Source organism: Vipera berus, assembly GCF_964194415.1.
Source record: "Vipera berus genome assembly, chromosome: 1".
NCBI lineage: Eukaryota > Metazoa > Chordata > Lepidosauria > Squamata > Viperidae > Vipera > Vipera berus.
The window spans coordinates 41,705,305-41,722,601 of NC_138202.1; the positions used below are offsets into that span (position 1 = coordinate 41,705,305).

Below are 17,297 nucleotides of genomic sequence, written 5' to 3' on the forward strand. Positions count from 1 at the left end.
ATAAAGGAGACATTTATCCAAGGTTTACCTAGGTGGGGATTATTTTTTTTGCAGAGAAGTTACCATAAATATATATTTGCAATACACTAAGTGTAGAAAAGCAATATGTATAGCAGTAAATACAGAACATTAATCTCACCATTTGCTGCAAACCTATAAACTTGTATTGTTTTTTTAAAGCACTCCTCAAATAAACATTTGACCTCACTGCTTTACATTGTTTGGTGTTACTCTTCCTGTTCATTATGTTTGCTTTTTATTCACCACTTCCTGCAACATAATTGAGTACATTTATTAAATTTGCCACCTTGGGGCAAATGCAAGGACATTTGTAAAGGTACGGCATAATCAGCTATCTTGTAGTGATATTTCTCTGTGACATTTTGGTCATTGATCCTGAACATCTCACCGATACATTATTTCATTTCATTACGGAGAAACAATATAGATGTTAGCAAAGTTAGTCCATTAATTTTAAGTTGGTATTTAAAAAATGGAATCATAAAAAAAATTACAAGTTTGTATTTTTGGTTTAAAAACAATCCAGACATTTCCCATAATCAGCTACTGTATGAGGTGAAGCATATGTGTGAAGGCAAGAGCTCTGAGAATTCTAAAAGGCCATGGATTATAATTTATATATAATCTGATTTTTAGGCTACTTAGTTCTAAGTGTTAAATTTGTGTTTAATCAGACAGAGCTCACTTCAGAGTGGGAACACCATCCATACACAACTTGAGAGTTGCTTAAAATATAGAATGCTAGTAGCTGGAACTGGTCATGAAAGATGCATCTCCTGACATTTGCCATTTTTTATAATAAGGTATGACAATTCTATCAGTATTTGCAACTGTACATGGTCTTCCCATAGACATTCTCTGTCCAAAATGGAATAACAGATTTAAGCATTACTGCAGTATACAAGAAAGGATAAAGATCTTTTTTTAAAAAAAACACTTTTCTTTATTTTTATTAATATTTATATCATTATCATCCAGTAACAAGGTCTTTGCTAGTTAATACAAGTGCCAGGTATATTAATATTTAATCTTCATTAAACTTTGTTGTTAATATATACTTACTGAAATACTTGAAAATATAAAGGTTCAGATTATTTATAGGCAGCATGTTTGAATATAAGTAAATTGCTTCACTGTGGACCATTTATTTTACTTATCACATTTTAAAATTTCATAAAATAATTTTCCACACATCAGTTTACTCCAAAATTTTGAGAACTGAACAGTGTAATGGAGAAACTGGCAGGCAGTTAGTGATCCTATCATGTTAAAGTATTGTTGAAAATGGACTGTGGCGTGTTGGTTTTGAACTGACTAATTTCCACTGACTAGGATGTATGGGACAGTGGCTTAAATTGGAACAAGATTTATTGAAGCGTTTGAGGGTCGCGGAGAAGAGTTCTGAAGACGAACAGCATCATGGGGAAAGTAAGCAGCTATTCTGAGTGTGGCTAGAGTGGAAGATGATCAAAGATTTATCTGTCAAAGAATAATCATCCAGTCATCACTTCAGTCTGGGAGTGGATTGTGCAATGCCAATTTATTACATAAATCCTTTCCTTACATCTAGATAATTAAATAGGCGTAAAGCTAGTAATTAGGGGTTGGAAGGAGAAATGCATCGGTTGGGAACACCCATTTATTAAGCAGACATTATATGCTGTAAAGATGTATGTCTTTGGCATGTTGTTGAGAAGAGACACAAAGCTAGAAAAATGTAAGGCTATGCTGCTATGCTTTGCTTGCTTAGAGAAGGCAGAGGAAATTTACTTAAAATGAATGCAAAACAATCAGCAAATTGAAGTTGAAAAGCAAAAATACTTCTAATATGGCTTTGCTGATGCCTAAACTGCTTATTTTTGTCTTTGTTCCTTAATAAACAAGACTAAAAATGTGATTTCTGTGTTCTTGTTCTTGATCCTGAAACCCATATGAATGATGCTTCCAGTGACAGTATCCATGTGCTGACTTGTGTACAATATAAAGCATTCCAAGTGCCCATGCAATGCAATATGGTATTTTATTCCATGTCTCCTTGCAGGACTTTTGTTTCATATATTGTCCTCATTTGCTATCATTTCTTTGGTTTTGAAGTCATCTCTTTAAAAGGCTGGATGAACTTTTATATTCTTCTGGCTTCATTATTTCTTGTTTCATCACAGTTTTCTCACAAATGAATTCCTGGACACATTAAGAGAGAGAGAAAATGAATTGATTATAAATATAGATAACATATTACTAAGTATATTCATTTACTTAAATGCATGAGCCTTACATACAGTATATGCAAACTGAATACTGTGTACTTATGAAAGATTTTGTGGCTTATAAATTGAGCTGCTTGTGGAAAACCTGATATCTCTAAAGATTGTGAATTAGCCTCCACTTGTGTTTTCTTGCTCAAGGTTGAAAATAATATGTGCTGGCTCAAGTGTTTCAGACCACTTTCCTTACCACTTATTACTCTCTTCTAGGCAAACCCCTGCATTTTAGTAACATGCACCCTCCCCTGGGTCAATGGTCACTGTCCAGCAGCTCTCTAATTTCTTCTGCACCTGCTGTTACCAAAGATGTGCCAGTTGCACTGTGGTTATAACATTCACTGACTTGCAGAACTTCAATTGAAAACACAGTACTGCTGATAATTCTTTCCCTGAGTTAGCCATTCATTTTTCTGGTGCATTTTTTAATTTGGTTTTTTAATTTGTTTAATTTGGTTTCCTTTGAATAAGCTCACTGATGCATCCTTGAAACACTGGAGGTTTTTTTTTACCCAGCTTCCAAATAACCCAAATAAAGTACTATACATTTGGGGATATTTAGCAGCAGGAATGAAACCCTGCTACTCACATATAAACAGGAAAAACTATGAACTATGCATTAGAGACTTTTCCTTAAAGAATGAAGTGGATATTTAATTAAAGAATATCTGACATGTTTTCAAACATGAATATGTTCTGCATTTCAGACAAATGATATAAGCATTACACTACTGAATTGTGAAATGGCCTGGGCAGAGGGATCAAAGCATTGAATCTGGGATCAGCTCAAGGATGAAAAAACAACAGCAGTTTTGAGATAACAGAATGACATCAGTGATTACTATGTATGGATAAATGTTTCTTCCCTTTAGATTTACACTTCATTCAATTGTTATAGATAAGATGTTCTTCTCTGTTCTGTGCAAATTTGATTTTAGAAGCCCAAACAGATTTACCTACTTGGATCATATCCAGCTTGGACTGGAAAGTCATTTGCTCCAAAGGACCATAATGCTTCATATAGCACCGCTCTGCCATGTTAGAGATTCCTACCAGCATCCTGCTTAATTCTCGAGTCTTCAGGAAATATAAAGAAATAGATAGACAAACCTTAAGAAAAAAATGAGTTGCCTTGAATTCAATGTATTGACTTGCATTGAAGAAATCACTTACCAAAAGTAAAATGAAAATTAAATACAGCACCATCTTCATCAACATTATGGCCCTTAATTTTCTCATGGTGAAAATGCATGGTGGGATGATTTTGCATGTTGACAGCAAATGTGAATTATATTTACTGATCAGAGCTTGTATTATTAGAAATATTTTGATTTGTGGCAAGGAGCAATTAAATTAAAAAAAAATCTTGATCAGGTAGAAAGTGTCAAGTTTCCGAGGTATGGGCTTTTCAAGTGACTCTGAGGCATTGTTTACCTTAAAAGTCCTTTATTAGCCTAATGTACCGGCAAATGCTTGCTCGAAGGAAGCTGGAATCTGAAATCTCCGCCCCTTGCACAATATATTAAAACACAATTCTCCACATTTCTAATTTTGTCATTAATCATATTCTCCAATTAATTTAAAGAATCAGTTTCCCTTCCATTAGAAAACCCGCCAAGCTCTTATCTTCTTTAGTTAGAGATGGCCTTGAAGGTAGAATCCTACTCATCCCCCCTCCCAACCTTAAACTAAATCTCTTAAAGCAATACACAACAAGTTTAACATATGAAATGGCTACTTCTTCATCTCTTGTCAAGCAATAACATTTGATGTTAGCAGCATTGACAGAAAGGCTACTTGAGCTATAGGAGAAGAATAATGTCTGATTGATTGGAATATTCCAATCAATCAGACATTATTCTTCTCCTATAGCTCAAGTAGCCTTCCTACCTGATCAATATTTTTCACTTGTTTTCTTTTTCACTTATATTTAGAATAGAATAGAGCTGGATGAGACCTTGGAGCCCCCTGCTCAAGCAGGAGAACCTATACCATCTCAGACAAGTGACTGTCTAGTCTCTTGTTAAAAATCTCCAGTGATGGAGCGCCCACGATTTCTGGGGGTAAAATGTTCCACTGGTTAATTGTCCTCACAGTCAGGAAGTTTCTCCTTAATTCCAGGTTGCTTCCCTCTTTGATCAGTTTCCAACCATTGTTTCTCGTACTTCCCTCTGGTACTTTGGTGAATTGGCCTCTTCTTTGTGGCAGCCACTCAGATACTGGAATACTGGTATAATCTCTCCCCTATTTGAGTGTTTTATGATTTTTGTTGTTATTATTCTGCCCAGAGTCATGTTATATGAAGTGGGTGACTATATAAATCTGCTAAATAAATAAATAAATTTAGTGTCTAGTGGTGGGATAAGAGGCAAAACACCTCTTCTAGAGCAAAGCAATCTTTTGCAATCCTTGAGCTGCTTTAGCTCTGGGTGGATTGCTGGTGGACATGCAATCTGGAAAGAGAGAGCCAATCTCACAAAGGAACAAGGAGGCTGTGTGGATTTGCTCTAAGTTATGGCCACTTAATGAGGAGGAAGGACTCACTGGAGAAGAGCCTAATGCTGGGAAAGGTTGAGGGCAAGAGAAGAAGGGGACGACAGAGAATGAAGTGGCTGGATGGAGTCACTGAAGCAGTAGGTGTGAGCCTAAATGGACTCCAGAAGATGGTAGAGGACAGGAAGGCCTGGAGGAACGTTGTCCATGGGGTCGCGATGGGTCAGACACAACTTCACAACTAACAACAACAACATGCTACATCTTAAGAATAGCTATAGTTGACTGTCTCTTTTGCTTAGTTCTTGGAAATGCTAGCAGCTTTTAAAGCCCAACTTAGGTGGCAAACTCAAGAAGCAAGAATCAAACAGATTTCAGGGGAACATTTTTAATGCTAGTCAGGGTAAAAACATAAAGCTGAAATTTCTAAAAAGAAAATCATACTATAGTAAATCAATTAAGGCGGTCTTTCTTTTACTTTTTTCCTTCTCATAGTTCCCACCCCTGGTCTGAGCTGCTTCTTCTCATACCCCGAAATTCTCCATCTGGTCCCCACGGTTTTTCACTTGGCCTGATCCATTTCTCTCATCTGTTTACTGTCCTAGAGAGCTACTTTTGTTTATGTGTTAAATTTGTATCCTGCCTTTTTTTTCAGGAACTGTGTAATTGTTCCTGAGATCAATATCTATGGAGCGAACAACAGTTTTCAGTTAATTTACACTTGATTTGTTTATAATCCCGCCCTTCAACAAATGATTGGATTATTTTCTTTTTCCATTTTATTCTGATTCTTCTGCTTCCCTTCTTAGGGATCCTAGCCTTGATTTATGCACTATCTGTTTATGTACACTAATAGTAACAACTGAACATCCTCTCCACTACTCCTTCAGTAGGCTTTGATTTTTCCATTCTTATTTCCTTCCCAACAATGCTAGTAACAAAAAATAACGATAGAACTACCAGTGTATCCTACCTGTTGTGTAGTGAGTTCTTTGCTGGCAATAAGCGAGATGAGAGGTTTCAAATAGGAACATTGCTTTATTGAGCCAACTGAAACAGAGGCTTCTGCGCAGCTACTTATACAGTTGGCCACTAGGTGGTGGCCAATAGGTTTAAAGGAACCTATTCCCGCCCCAAATCATCCAATGATCTTCTTGGAGACAGCAAGTCTGGCTTAGTCAGTGACCGTTACACAGACACTGTGTTAAGCAGCATTCAAACACTGAAACAGTTCAAGTAAAATCCCAATACATTACACTACCTATCCTTTGTAGAGAGACCAATGTTGCCCTTTTGAACTGCAAAGTTGCATTTTAAATGAAAACAATATTTCTCCATTCCCACTCTAGCCTGAATGCTGGAAGAAAAGTGGGGGGATTTTGAGAAAAAGAAGTGCATGATACTTACATATTGACTTATGATGCCTTCTTTATTATCAATATAATTAATCAGATATATATTTCTTTCCTTCAGTGCATTATACTTTGATTGGAGCTCAGAAACTTTGCTAATCAATACCTAGGTTGAAGCATATAATAGAAAAAAAGGATAGGTTTTTGCAAAAAGAAAAAAATGTGCATCTGATTCCTCTCATCTGTAGTTACAAATATGTCGTTTTGGTGGTTTTACAGCAATAAAATTTGGTCAATAGATGGCTAGACTGCACTACAATAGTTTCAGTCCTTGGAACATGGGACCACCACAATCCTTTGAGTTAGATTGGGTCAAGGACAGTGGCTAAAAGTCATCTACTGAGTTTCCAGGAGTGATGGTGAATTAGAATCTGGGTCAATAAAATAGGGTTCTTATTTTGAGAGTGTTTGTTTCTCTTTACCCCACTAAAATATACATCTGAGCTGGACAAGGACCCAGGAAGCAGAACAATCACTTTGCTTGTCACCATCCAAGTACAATCCTTAATATTTTTATAAAAATGTTCATATAGCAGGTGACTAAATCTTTCTCGCTAAGATTTGGAGAATTGCAGAATGCAGATCAGATTCTTCTAAGAGTTCTCTCACTGACTTGCAGGATAAGTCTGATTCAACGTATTGCTGAAGTACTAAACTAACTAGAATTCCTAGCATGTCTTACTATTGCCTATGCTGGCTAGGACTGCTACTAGTTCTGGCCACATCTGAAGAAAATGGCCATAATGATTACTTATTTTATTATTTTATTTAACACATATATAAACATCCATCTTATATCAAACTCTGGGTGGCTCCCAACCAACATTAAAACAACATTAATAATAAAAAATAGGGTGTGGTGGATGAGGGGATTTAATGATGGACTGCATTTGGAAGCTTAACTTTGGTGCCAGATTTTTCATGGTTATGGTTTTAATCGTTATGACTATTACATTAACATATTAAAACCATAAACATTAAAAACCTGGCTCCAAATTAAGTTCTGCATGCAGTCCATCATTAAATCCTCTCATCCACCTCACCCTATCCCAGTGCTTGGAGGAAAAGTCAGGTTTTGATTAGTATATTCAACTAATAGCTTGTTTACTTTAATGCCATACTGAAATATATAAAATGGTGTACACTGAAATGTTGTAACCTTTTTTTCTCCTGCTAGATTATCCATTTATATCCCATTCATAAAACTGAAATCAAATATTCTGTCTTTGAGGGATGACCATAATTAGACCCTGCTCAGAGAATAGGTGTACCAATAATTAGAGAATGAAGCGCAAAATTCACAAGGTGAGTGTGCTTTGCACTGATAATAGTTTTTAAAGCTTTATCCTTTTCAGAAAGCAGAACTGACTCCATATTAAGAAATAAGTAGAGAACTAACAGACTCTGTGGCATGGATAACCAGGCCTCTGAAGTAAACATACAGTCATAATTAAGCTTCATAAAACCACATGGTCAGGTAAAATTACAAATCTCATTGTGTTATGTTCTTCTTGTATGGCAGCACTTTTATGATGGATTGTCTCAATGTTTTCTTCTTGGCTGAACAAATGATTCTTCAACTTCTGATTTGTAGAGAACAGGGTCTTATGCCTTTGTGTGAGGGTTTTAATGACAGAATCTTCCTGATATCCCCAAAAGTCTGTAATAGAAAAGAGGGGAGATTATATTTTTCAAGGACAACACACATTAGGCAATGGTTACCGAAGAGCTTAGAACTGCCACCTGAGTGAGGCAGAAAGGTCAGTTGTTACATTCATGTACATACATGTGAACATGAGCCCTCTAGTACAGCATCAGTCTGAGAGACTGTTTATATGAAAATATGCCCATAAAAATCATTCAGATGCATTAGAGAGGATTCAATTTCTCCAAGGCCAAAATAGCCTATTTTTCAGAAATGCCCTTCTATCCTTGAAGAACATAAAAAAGGCAGAAACCGATCATAAATAAGAGGAATGAGGGTGTTGCCTTTTAGAAATGAAGAAAGAATAAAAAAAGCACAACAGTCCTACTGTATAGTGTGCATGCCTCTGAAAAATAAGCCATTCAGTTCACAGCGCCTTACTGCCAGGTAAGAATATACAAATAATTAAAGTTGTATAATGCAAAGGATTTTATGTGATGTGAAAGGACAAACTGTCAAGGACAAAAGTTCGTCCTTTCACATCACATAAAATCCTGAAAGAATCCTGCAGGGATTTAAAGGAAAATGCCAAGCCCTTCATTTGTCCACCTTTTCATCTAAACTACCAAGCCTAATAAATCTCTACATTGTCTTACATCAGTTTCATTAAAAAAAATGGCTTGAAGGAGGCGGTGGTGAGGCCCCTCCTCAAGAAACCTGCTCTGGACCCAGCTATTTTAAATAATTTAAATAATTTTCGTCCTGTCTCCAACCTTCGCTTTCTTGCGAAGGTTGTTGAGAGCGTGGTGGTACGGCAGCTCCCGTTGGTCCTGGAGGAAACTGAGTATCTGGATCTGTACCAATCGAGTTTCAGGCCCGGGTACAGCACGGAGATGGCATTGGTCACGCTGGTGGATGATCTCTGGCGGGCCCGGGATAGGGGTTATTCCTCTGTCCTGGTCCTATTAGATCTCTCAGTGGCTTTTGATACCATCGACCATGGTATCTTGCTGCGACGTCTTGGGGGGTTGGGAGTGGGAGGCACTGTTCTACGGTGGTTCTCCTCCTACCTCTCGGGCCGTTCGCAGATGGTGTTGGCAGGAGGACAGAGGTCAACCCCGAGGCCCCTTGATTGTGGGGTGCCTCAGGGGTCGGTCCTCTCTCCCCTCCTGTTCAACATCTATATGAAGCCACTGGGTGAGATCATACATGGTTTAGGAGTGAGGTATCATCAATATGCTGATGATACCCAGCTTTTCATCTCCACTCCGAACCAACCTAGTGATGCCCTCGACGTGATGTCCCGTTGCCTGGAAGCGGTGTGAATCTGGATGGGAAGAACAGGCTCCAACTCAACCTGGCGAAGACAGAGTGGCTCTATGTATCAGCGTCTTGTGTTGTCCAAGATTTACCATCTTTGGTTATGGGGGGAGAGGTGTTGCCTCCCGTTGATAGGGCACGCAACTTAGGCATCCTCCTGGATGCACGACTCATATAGGAGTTGTGGCCAGGGGGGCATTTGCCAGGTTCACCTGCTGCACCAGTTGCGCCCCTATCTGGACCGAGATGCCTTACGTACGGTCACTCATGCACTCGTCACCTCCTGTATAGATTACTGCAACGCTCTCTACATGGGGCTGCCCTTGAAGACCACCAGGGGGCTTCATCTGGTGCAGAATGCGGCCGCGCAGGTTGTGATGGGAGCATCCCGATACTCCCATATCACACCCCTCCTGCTTGGGCTGCATTAGTTGCCGGTTGCCCTTCGGGTGAGGTTCAAGGTGCTGGTTCTTACCTATAAAGCCCTACATGGGTTAGGCCCGGGATATTTACAGGACCGTCTGCTGCGAGGAACGACTTCCCATCGCCCTGTACGCTCACACAGAGAGGGTCTCCTCAGGGTGCCGTCGGCCAGACAATGTCGGCTGGCGACCCCCAGGGGGAGGGCCTTCTCTGTTGGGGCGCCTGCCCTCTGGAATCAGCTCCCCCGAGAACTTCGGATGGCCCCAGATCTCCGGTCCTTTCGTCGTGACCTAAAGACATACCTTTTCCAACTGGCCGACCTGGACTGAAGATGGGGGTTTTAATTTTATTTTAACTTTTATTGGTTTTTAGTGAGGCTTTGTAAATTTAATCTCTTTTAATATTTGTATTTATTGTTTTATTGTTGTTTTATTGTTGTTAGCCGCCCTGAGTCCTTCGGGAGATAGGGCGGCATATAAGTCCCATAATTAAATTAAATTAAATTAAAAGTTGTGCATCTGTGAAGCAGGGAGGAGCTGACTGATATTGTCAATAATTGCTGCTTTAGGTCTCAGAATCTTATTTGCCGCCTCTTTGAATATATGTGTCATTCAATTTGTCATTTTATTTGTTACTTTATTATTTAAGAGATGATTAATGAGATTAAGATAATTATTTAAAATAATGATAAATGGTCATTAAAACTTGATTTATAGGTTTTAAAAGTTTTGCAAACTGTTTTGTGGCCTTTTTAAGGGTATGGTACAATGTCAAGCAAATCATTCTCAAGGAATGTTTTAATGATGGTACGCACCTGGTGGCAACATGTTGACAATTTTTTTCAAAAAATATCCATAACATTTATATTTGGCTATCTTCTTCTGTAGCTCATGTTGTCTGAAGAAACAGAACAAAGTTATTTATTGATGTTTTATCAAAAATATTTTGCTAGGAGATAGCTATATATTATCAGTCATACGGTGGAAGGGTTATCATGCAACCACCACAAAGTAAAAAGAACTCTCCAGATGGAGCAGGTAAATAGGTTATTAGAAAAGACTCCCACAGAGCATTGACTGGGGAAATGACTGAGGCCAAGAGATTGAGAAGCATCCAAGTGAAGATCAGTTGGATTTGGAAAGGGTCTGGAAGAGACAAAGAGCAGCCAACCTAGATTTGGGCCAGAAGCAGCAGGGAGAGCAAGAAGAATCAGACTGAGCCAGAATGAGGAGAATGTAAACTATTCTATGAGACATTTGCAAGTTGACCAAGGATGTAAGTACACAGAGACGGGGGAAGTCTGAATAGTTTGGGTATGCTTAGGTTTTTAAATCGTGCTAGATTTGTTTTGAGTGTTCGTAGGTGTCAGCAGAAAGAAAGAGTCCATTTTCAGTAAAGGACTGAATTTTCTTAATTGTTGTACGCACATAGTAAGTTGTGCTGTCCTTACGTTTTGAATGCAAATAAATAGAGTTGGTCTGTAACCAGCAATGTCTCTTTATTCTTATCAGTTGTGTAGAAGGAGAAGGGAAATGCTACAGGGGAACCCTGCTCATTGGAGAGTTAGCAGAAATGAGATTGATGGGGATCCCACATTTTGGAATTTTCCTTGGCAACAGTTTCCCAACTAGCAACTGTGTAAAAATAGAGCTATATTTTCAAGAGGATTTTAAGAAACTGCACACTAAAAATTCAACCAACCTTTCACTTCAAACTCATTCTGAAGCAGGTTTATATCAGATCAATTATTTATTAATCTAGTCCAGTTATGTCCACCATCCCCTTCAGGAACACAACCCATTCCCTGAGATCTATCAACTAGAAATATCCAAGACTAAATCTTCTATATGAAAAGCAGATGTTTCTCTATGCTGAATATCCTTCCAAGTTCGTCAGTTAAATAAACCTCTAATTCAAAGGTATTAATCTACATTTCTTATTTTAGAATAATATTATAATATAAAATAGTGCTTTGTGTATTGGAGAATTAAACAGAATCCTTGATCACTATGATTCTAAGGTTGGGCTTTGAACAAGATTTCATTAAAAATTCCTGGCCGAGCTTGGCAAATATTTTTGTTGCATACTGGAAATTTCAAAGGAACTCAATAGCCTTCTATATGATCAAGAAATATTTGTAAATGTGGTATCTGAAGTAGCATAACCAAGGCAAATGAAAATAATGTTTAGTGTGGGGGAGCTGGGCATTCCCCAGAGATCTTTGTCAGAGCTAGATAATTTGAATGTCTGCTCCAGTGTTTATCTGAATCTTTTATTTCTAGAGCAAACCAGTATCTTTTAAATTTGAATGCAAATATTATGGCTTGCCAGAGAACTTTTAGCAACCTCATTTTAAAGGAAATAAAGCACAGGCAAATACTCAGTTTCTTAATGTTTTCACTGCTCAGAGAGTAGGATGTATATGCTAGCGTATTATAGATACAGTATGCTAATATTTATAGAAGAGGAACATATATGCTAGCATATCATCCATTTACCCAGTATAGATAAATTATCTAGTTATGGGATTCATTTGGAGAAACTGCCTGCAAATATTGCAATACAATCTCAGTCTTCCCAGCAATGTTCATCAAAAGAGTTTCTTTCCATTTTATTGAGCTGCTTGACAAATCTTTATTCAGTACTTGTGACAGGACATTTTGAGGAGATACAGTGTATGCTACATGCACAAGCAGTTCTCTCTGGGTTTCCAATATCTGTCTCACTTCTAGGACACCTCAATATTTACTGCCTATAACAGTCACCTCATTTTGCTTCATGGTACAATTAGCACTGCTAGTCACAGTGAGAAAACAGACACAAGGTATATAAAGAAGTGCAGTAGAAGTAGATAATAGACTGAATCACTCTGAAGCCTCTAAAGCAGAGATCAGGAACTATGGTCCTTTTATGACTTGTGGACTTCAACTTCCAGAATTCCTGAGCCAGCCAGGAAGTTGAAGTCCACAAGTCAAAAGGGCCATGGTTTGCCACCCCTGTTGTAGAAGGTCAAGCCTGAAACCACAAACCTATTCATTCCAAATGCAGAACTGCTCAGGTGAAATATTTTAAGCTTGCTTTATTTTCAACAGAATTGAAGTACTTTTTAGATTGTATTTTATGCTTTAATTTATAAAGATAATTACACATGCCATGTGTATGGTGATCCAAAGATAATTTTATCTTGCTGTAGCAAATTATATTTGGAACCCCAACCATTCACATTGACTATATAATCTCAGACCTAAATTCCTGGCGTCTCCTCAATCTGTCACATACCTAATTTTCAGTTTTTGAATCTCTCTTTTCAGTGTATGTATTTCTTGCCTCTTTAGTGCATTGTTTGTTTGTTCAGTCTTGTATTTTGCAACAGCACGTTCCTTTTTCAGATCACATTCTTGGAGATAAATTTGGAATCCATAAGCCTGAGTCCTGTTCTGATTAAGAAAGGAGAGAAAATGTTTACTGAATTTTGCATTAGTTTTACTACTCAGAAGATCTGTTTCCCCTATATCAAATCTGGCCCTGTTTTGTTCAGTTCTTGGAAGGTCGTTGTGCTGGCAGACAGACAGATAGACAAAGTCCTGACCTTTGCACAATTTCTTTCCAAATTCTGTTGAAGTTGTGTGGGGGGGATCAAAACTAGACTGAGGGGAGAGCTCATTTACAAATATGTGAGAGGCTGCCTGTGTAAAAGATGGCAGATTTGTTCTCTGATGAAACAGAGGCTAGGACAAGAAGTGACAAAGTAATATCATTCCTCTTCACAAATGTTGGTATATAAACACTTTATGCTGCTTCAGTGATAGTGCCAGTGATGACAGATGGAGCGGAGATATGCCCATTTCCTACTGATCTATTACATCTATTGTGGGCAGACCACTCTCCATTTGGTAGCTCGGCGGGACCTACTACATGCATTTCAGTTTGGGCTAGAAAAGAGATTGGACATCTGGCATACACAGTATAGTCCTTTCAGCTGGTGTATATTGTTCTTGTTTGTTTGAAGTTATGTCGTGGGTTCTTCGTGCAGGGAAGAAGACGAGGCAAGTGAGTTCAGGAAAACTCATGGATTATTGCTTGCAGAATCTGAACTGAGAATTGGGCTGCAACTAGCAGCAATTTATAGTCTAGCCCCTAGGCGGCAGCCAATAGGTTTAAAGCAACCATTACCACCTAGGGACAGCCAATAGCAGCACTGGAGACCTGGAGTCTGGGTTGCTGGAGAGCCGTTAGCTGCTCCAACTAACCATGTGGTATTACAAGTCAGCCCAATACATAACATTTGATACGGGACTATTAATCACATTCCACTTAATGTATCTCTTAGAAGTTAGCAAAAATCTATCAACCTACAGTTGAAGATCCTTAAACTGTGTAATAGCCCTTCTGGTTTTTGAAGATGCTGTCAAGTATTAGTAATGTGAATGTCTATGGATAGTCTCAGTCATCCAGGCCAAAGTTGTCCTTAAAAAAAAAAGCACCTTTGCGATATTAGAAATGTGCTTCATCTTCATAGCCAAAGGCAGGGAAGCTGACATGATGATTTCAAAGAATCATAGATGTATAGAATTAGAATGAACGATAAAGATCATCTAATTCAAACCTCTGTTATATGCAGAAAAAACAAATAAATAACCAAGATTTATTTTCCGGAGAGTTGGTAAGCAATCATGCTGCTTTCTGACCTCCAAATGCCTGGATGCACCAGTCTTCCATCAGGAAAAACCAGGCTGCTGCAAACCAGGCTGTGAGAGTCTTGCTATGGCCCTAGTGACCCAAGAAAGTCCAGCGAGGCCGTAGAAGTATGGCATGTCCCCAAAGCCAACATGCCCAAGACAAGCAATGCTATTGGTTTTGTTCCTCTTCTTTCCACAAAGGAGGGGGAAGAGACCTTGGAAAGGTGAGAGGCATTGGTGATCTCCTCACTGTCTCATAAAAGGTAAAGGTTCCCCCGCACATGTGTGCTAGTCGTTTCCGACTCTAGGGGCCGGTGCTCATCTCCGTTTCAAAGAGCCAGCGCTTGTCCGAGGACATCTCCGTGGTCATGTGGCCGACATGACTAGACACCAAAGGCGCACGGAACGCTGTTACCTTCCCACCGTAGTGGTCCCTATTTTTCTACTTGCATTTTTACGTGCTTTCAAACTGCTAGGTTGGCAGAACACTGTCTCATACACTCCATCTATTTCCTGAATATCTTCACCATTCTGACCAGCAGCAGCTACTTGTGAGTCAAAAGCTTCACTTTGGTGGTTGAGGTTCAACTTTTCTAAAAGTTGATCTTTGGTCACTCAATCTCTCACCAAATTACCATGTAAACAGTTCTGAGGGGGAAGAAACAGCTTTCTGCAGATTATGTTCTACTACTGTCATTTTTCTTTCACTCTTTTTAGAAGATTTTCCATAGGGATATCAATCTCACAGAATATAAAAATAAAAATATTTTTTTAAAATGTATGGGAAAACAGGTATTAATGCCCAAGATCAATATTCATAAGAAAAACAACAGAAAAAAAGAGGAGATAGGAAGACTCTAGTCAGGAGAAAGGCATTGTTTGTTGGATCCGTGCCCCTCCTGGCTAGCTTATGCGGCTTGGGAGGGAACACGAGGCTGGTTCCATGCAGTAATAACTGCTTCTTTGAAGGAGGGTGTCTTCCCTGCCGCCTTGAAGGAGGCGGTGGTCAGGCCCCTTCTCAAGAAGCCTGCTTTGGACCCGGCTGTTTTAAACAACTATCGTCCAGTCTCCAACCTTCGCTTTCTGGCGAAGGTTGTTGAGAGTGTGGTGGCGCATCAGCTCCCTCTGTTCCTGGAGGAAACTGATTATCTGGACCCGTACCAATCGGGCTTCAGGCCCGGATACAGCACGGAGACGGCATTGGTCGCGCTGGTGAATGATCTCTGGAGGGCTAGGGACAGGGGTTGCTCCTCTGTCCTGGTCCTATTAGATCTCTCAGCGGCGTTCGATACCATCGACCATGGTATCCTGCTGCGGCGTCTCAGGGGGTTGGGAGTGGGAGGCACCGTTCTACGGTGGTTCTCCTCCTACCTCCAGGGCCGCTCGCAGTCGGTGTTGACAGGAGGGCAGAGATCCGCCCCGAGGTCTCTCATTTGTGGAGTTCCTCAGGGGTCGGTCCTCTCGCCTCTCCTGTTCAACATCTATATGAAGCCGCTGGGCGAGATCATTCGTGGTTTCGGGGTGGGGTATCACCAGTACGCTGATGATACCCAACTTTTTCTTTCCACCCCGAACCAACCCAGCGATGCCCTCTCCGTGATGTCCCGGTGCCTGGAGGCGGTTCAGGTCTGGATGGGGAGAAACAGGCTTCGTCTCAATCCCGCCAAGACTGAGTGGCTGTGCATATCGGCATCTCGGGTTAACCAAGTTATTCCACCTCTAACGATGGGGGGTGAGGTGTTACCCCCCGTTGATAGGGCTCGCAACCTGGGCGTCCTCCTGGACTCACGGCTCAATTTTGAAGACCACATAGGAGCCGTGACCAGGGGGGCTTTTGCACAGGTTCGCCTGGTGTGCCAGTTGCGTCCCTATCTGGACCGAGACGCCCTACGCACAGTTACTCATGCGCTTGTTACCTCCCGTTTGGACTACTGTAACGCTCTCTACATGGGGCTGCCCTTGAAGACCACTCGGAGGCTTCAACTGGTGCAGAATGCGGCCGCGCGAGTTGTAATGGGGGTCTCCCGATACTCCCATGTAACACCTCTACTCCGCGAGCTGCATTGGCTTCCGGTTGCCCTCCGGGTGAAATTCAAGGTGCTGGTTATTACCTATAAAGCCCTACATGGCCTGGGTCCGGGCTATTTGAGGGAACACCTGCTGCCGGCATCAAACGCCCTTCGCCCAGTGCGCTCCCACAGGGAGGGTCTGCTCAGGGTGCCGCCGGTGAGAGATTGCCGGCGGGTGACACCCAGGGATAGGGCCTTCTCAGTGGGAGCGCCTGCCCTCTGGAACCAGCTGCCGGTGGAGCTGAGGACTGCCCCCGACCTCCGATCATTCCGCCGGGGCCTGAAGACCTGGCTCTTTGAGCTCTCAGGCCCAGGCTGAGGAGAAATTTTTAACTGGGGTTTTAAGTATACAGGGTCAATTTAATATTTTTTAATTTGGTTTTTTAACTTTTGTATGGTGGATTTTTTAATTCCCTGTAAACCGCCCTGAGTCCTCAGGGAATAGGGCGGTATATAAATGTAACTAAATAAATAAAATAATATAAATAAAATTGTGTAACTGTATAAAAAGACAAGAAACTAGCATCCACCAAATTTTCCAATGTAGGGCATCCACTAAAGTTGTTTCAATTTCATATCCCAGCTTAAAAGTAGAAGTAGGTGTTTTGAGACTCCTCCACAGAGTGGGACAAGAAAAGGAATACTTATTAGCATGCCTTTGTGTTTTATATTTGTGTAAAAGAGATGATAGACTAAGCTCAGGGTCTGAAGGCTTTTCTCACAGATGAAAAATAATACTTGCATTCTGATCTTTTTGTTGAAGTTCCTCTTTGCACTGGGCCACCCTTTCCATTCTCATTTTGATGTCTTGCTTCTTAGCAATCAGCTCAGCAGTAATAATATCATTTTTAGCCTTTTTCTTCAGGAGACGGAACTGTTGAATGGTTTTCCTACTAGGATGTAGAACCTCGCTGGAAGCCTAGAAAATGAATTATACTTTTATATTGCTATAGGGACATACCAAACAGCAAAGG

General features: G+C 40.2%; 1 protein-coding gene across 1 annotated transcript in view; it reads right to left on the reverse strand.

The window, feature by feature from the left end:
* Window positions 1–995: 995 nt before the first annotated feature.
* The window catches only part of CCDC197 (coiled-coil domain containing 197), a 36,994-nt gene continuing 20,692 nt past the window's right edge, over window positions 996–17,297 (reverse strand). Inside the window, exons 2-8 of the mRNA XM_081314097.1 lie at window positions 17,066–17,242; window positions 12,855–13,012; window positions 10,390–10,472; window positions 7,675–7,847; window positions 6,183–6,293; window positions 3,243–3,359; window positions 996–2,202 (exon numbers count right to left, since the gene is read on the reverse strand). Coding sequence (XP_081170223.1) covers window positions 2,116–2,202; window positions 3,243–3,359; window positions 6,183–6,293; window positions 7,675–7,847; window positions 10,390–10,472; window positions 12,855–13,012; window positions 17,066–17,122 — 786 coding nt within the window. The 5' untranslated portion in view covers window positions 17,123–17,242 and the 3' untranslated portion in view covers window positions 996–2,115. The remainder of the gene's footprint in view (window positions 2,203–3,242; window positions 3,360–6,182; window positions 6,294–7,674; window positions 7,848–10,389; window positions 10,473–12,854; window positions 13,013–17,065; window positions 17,243–17,297) is intronic.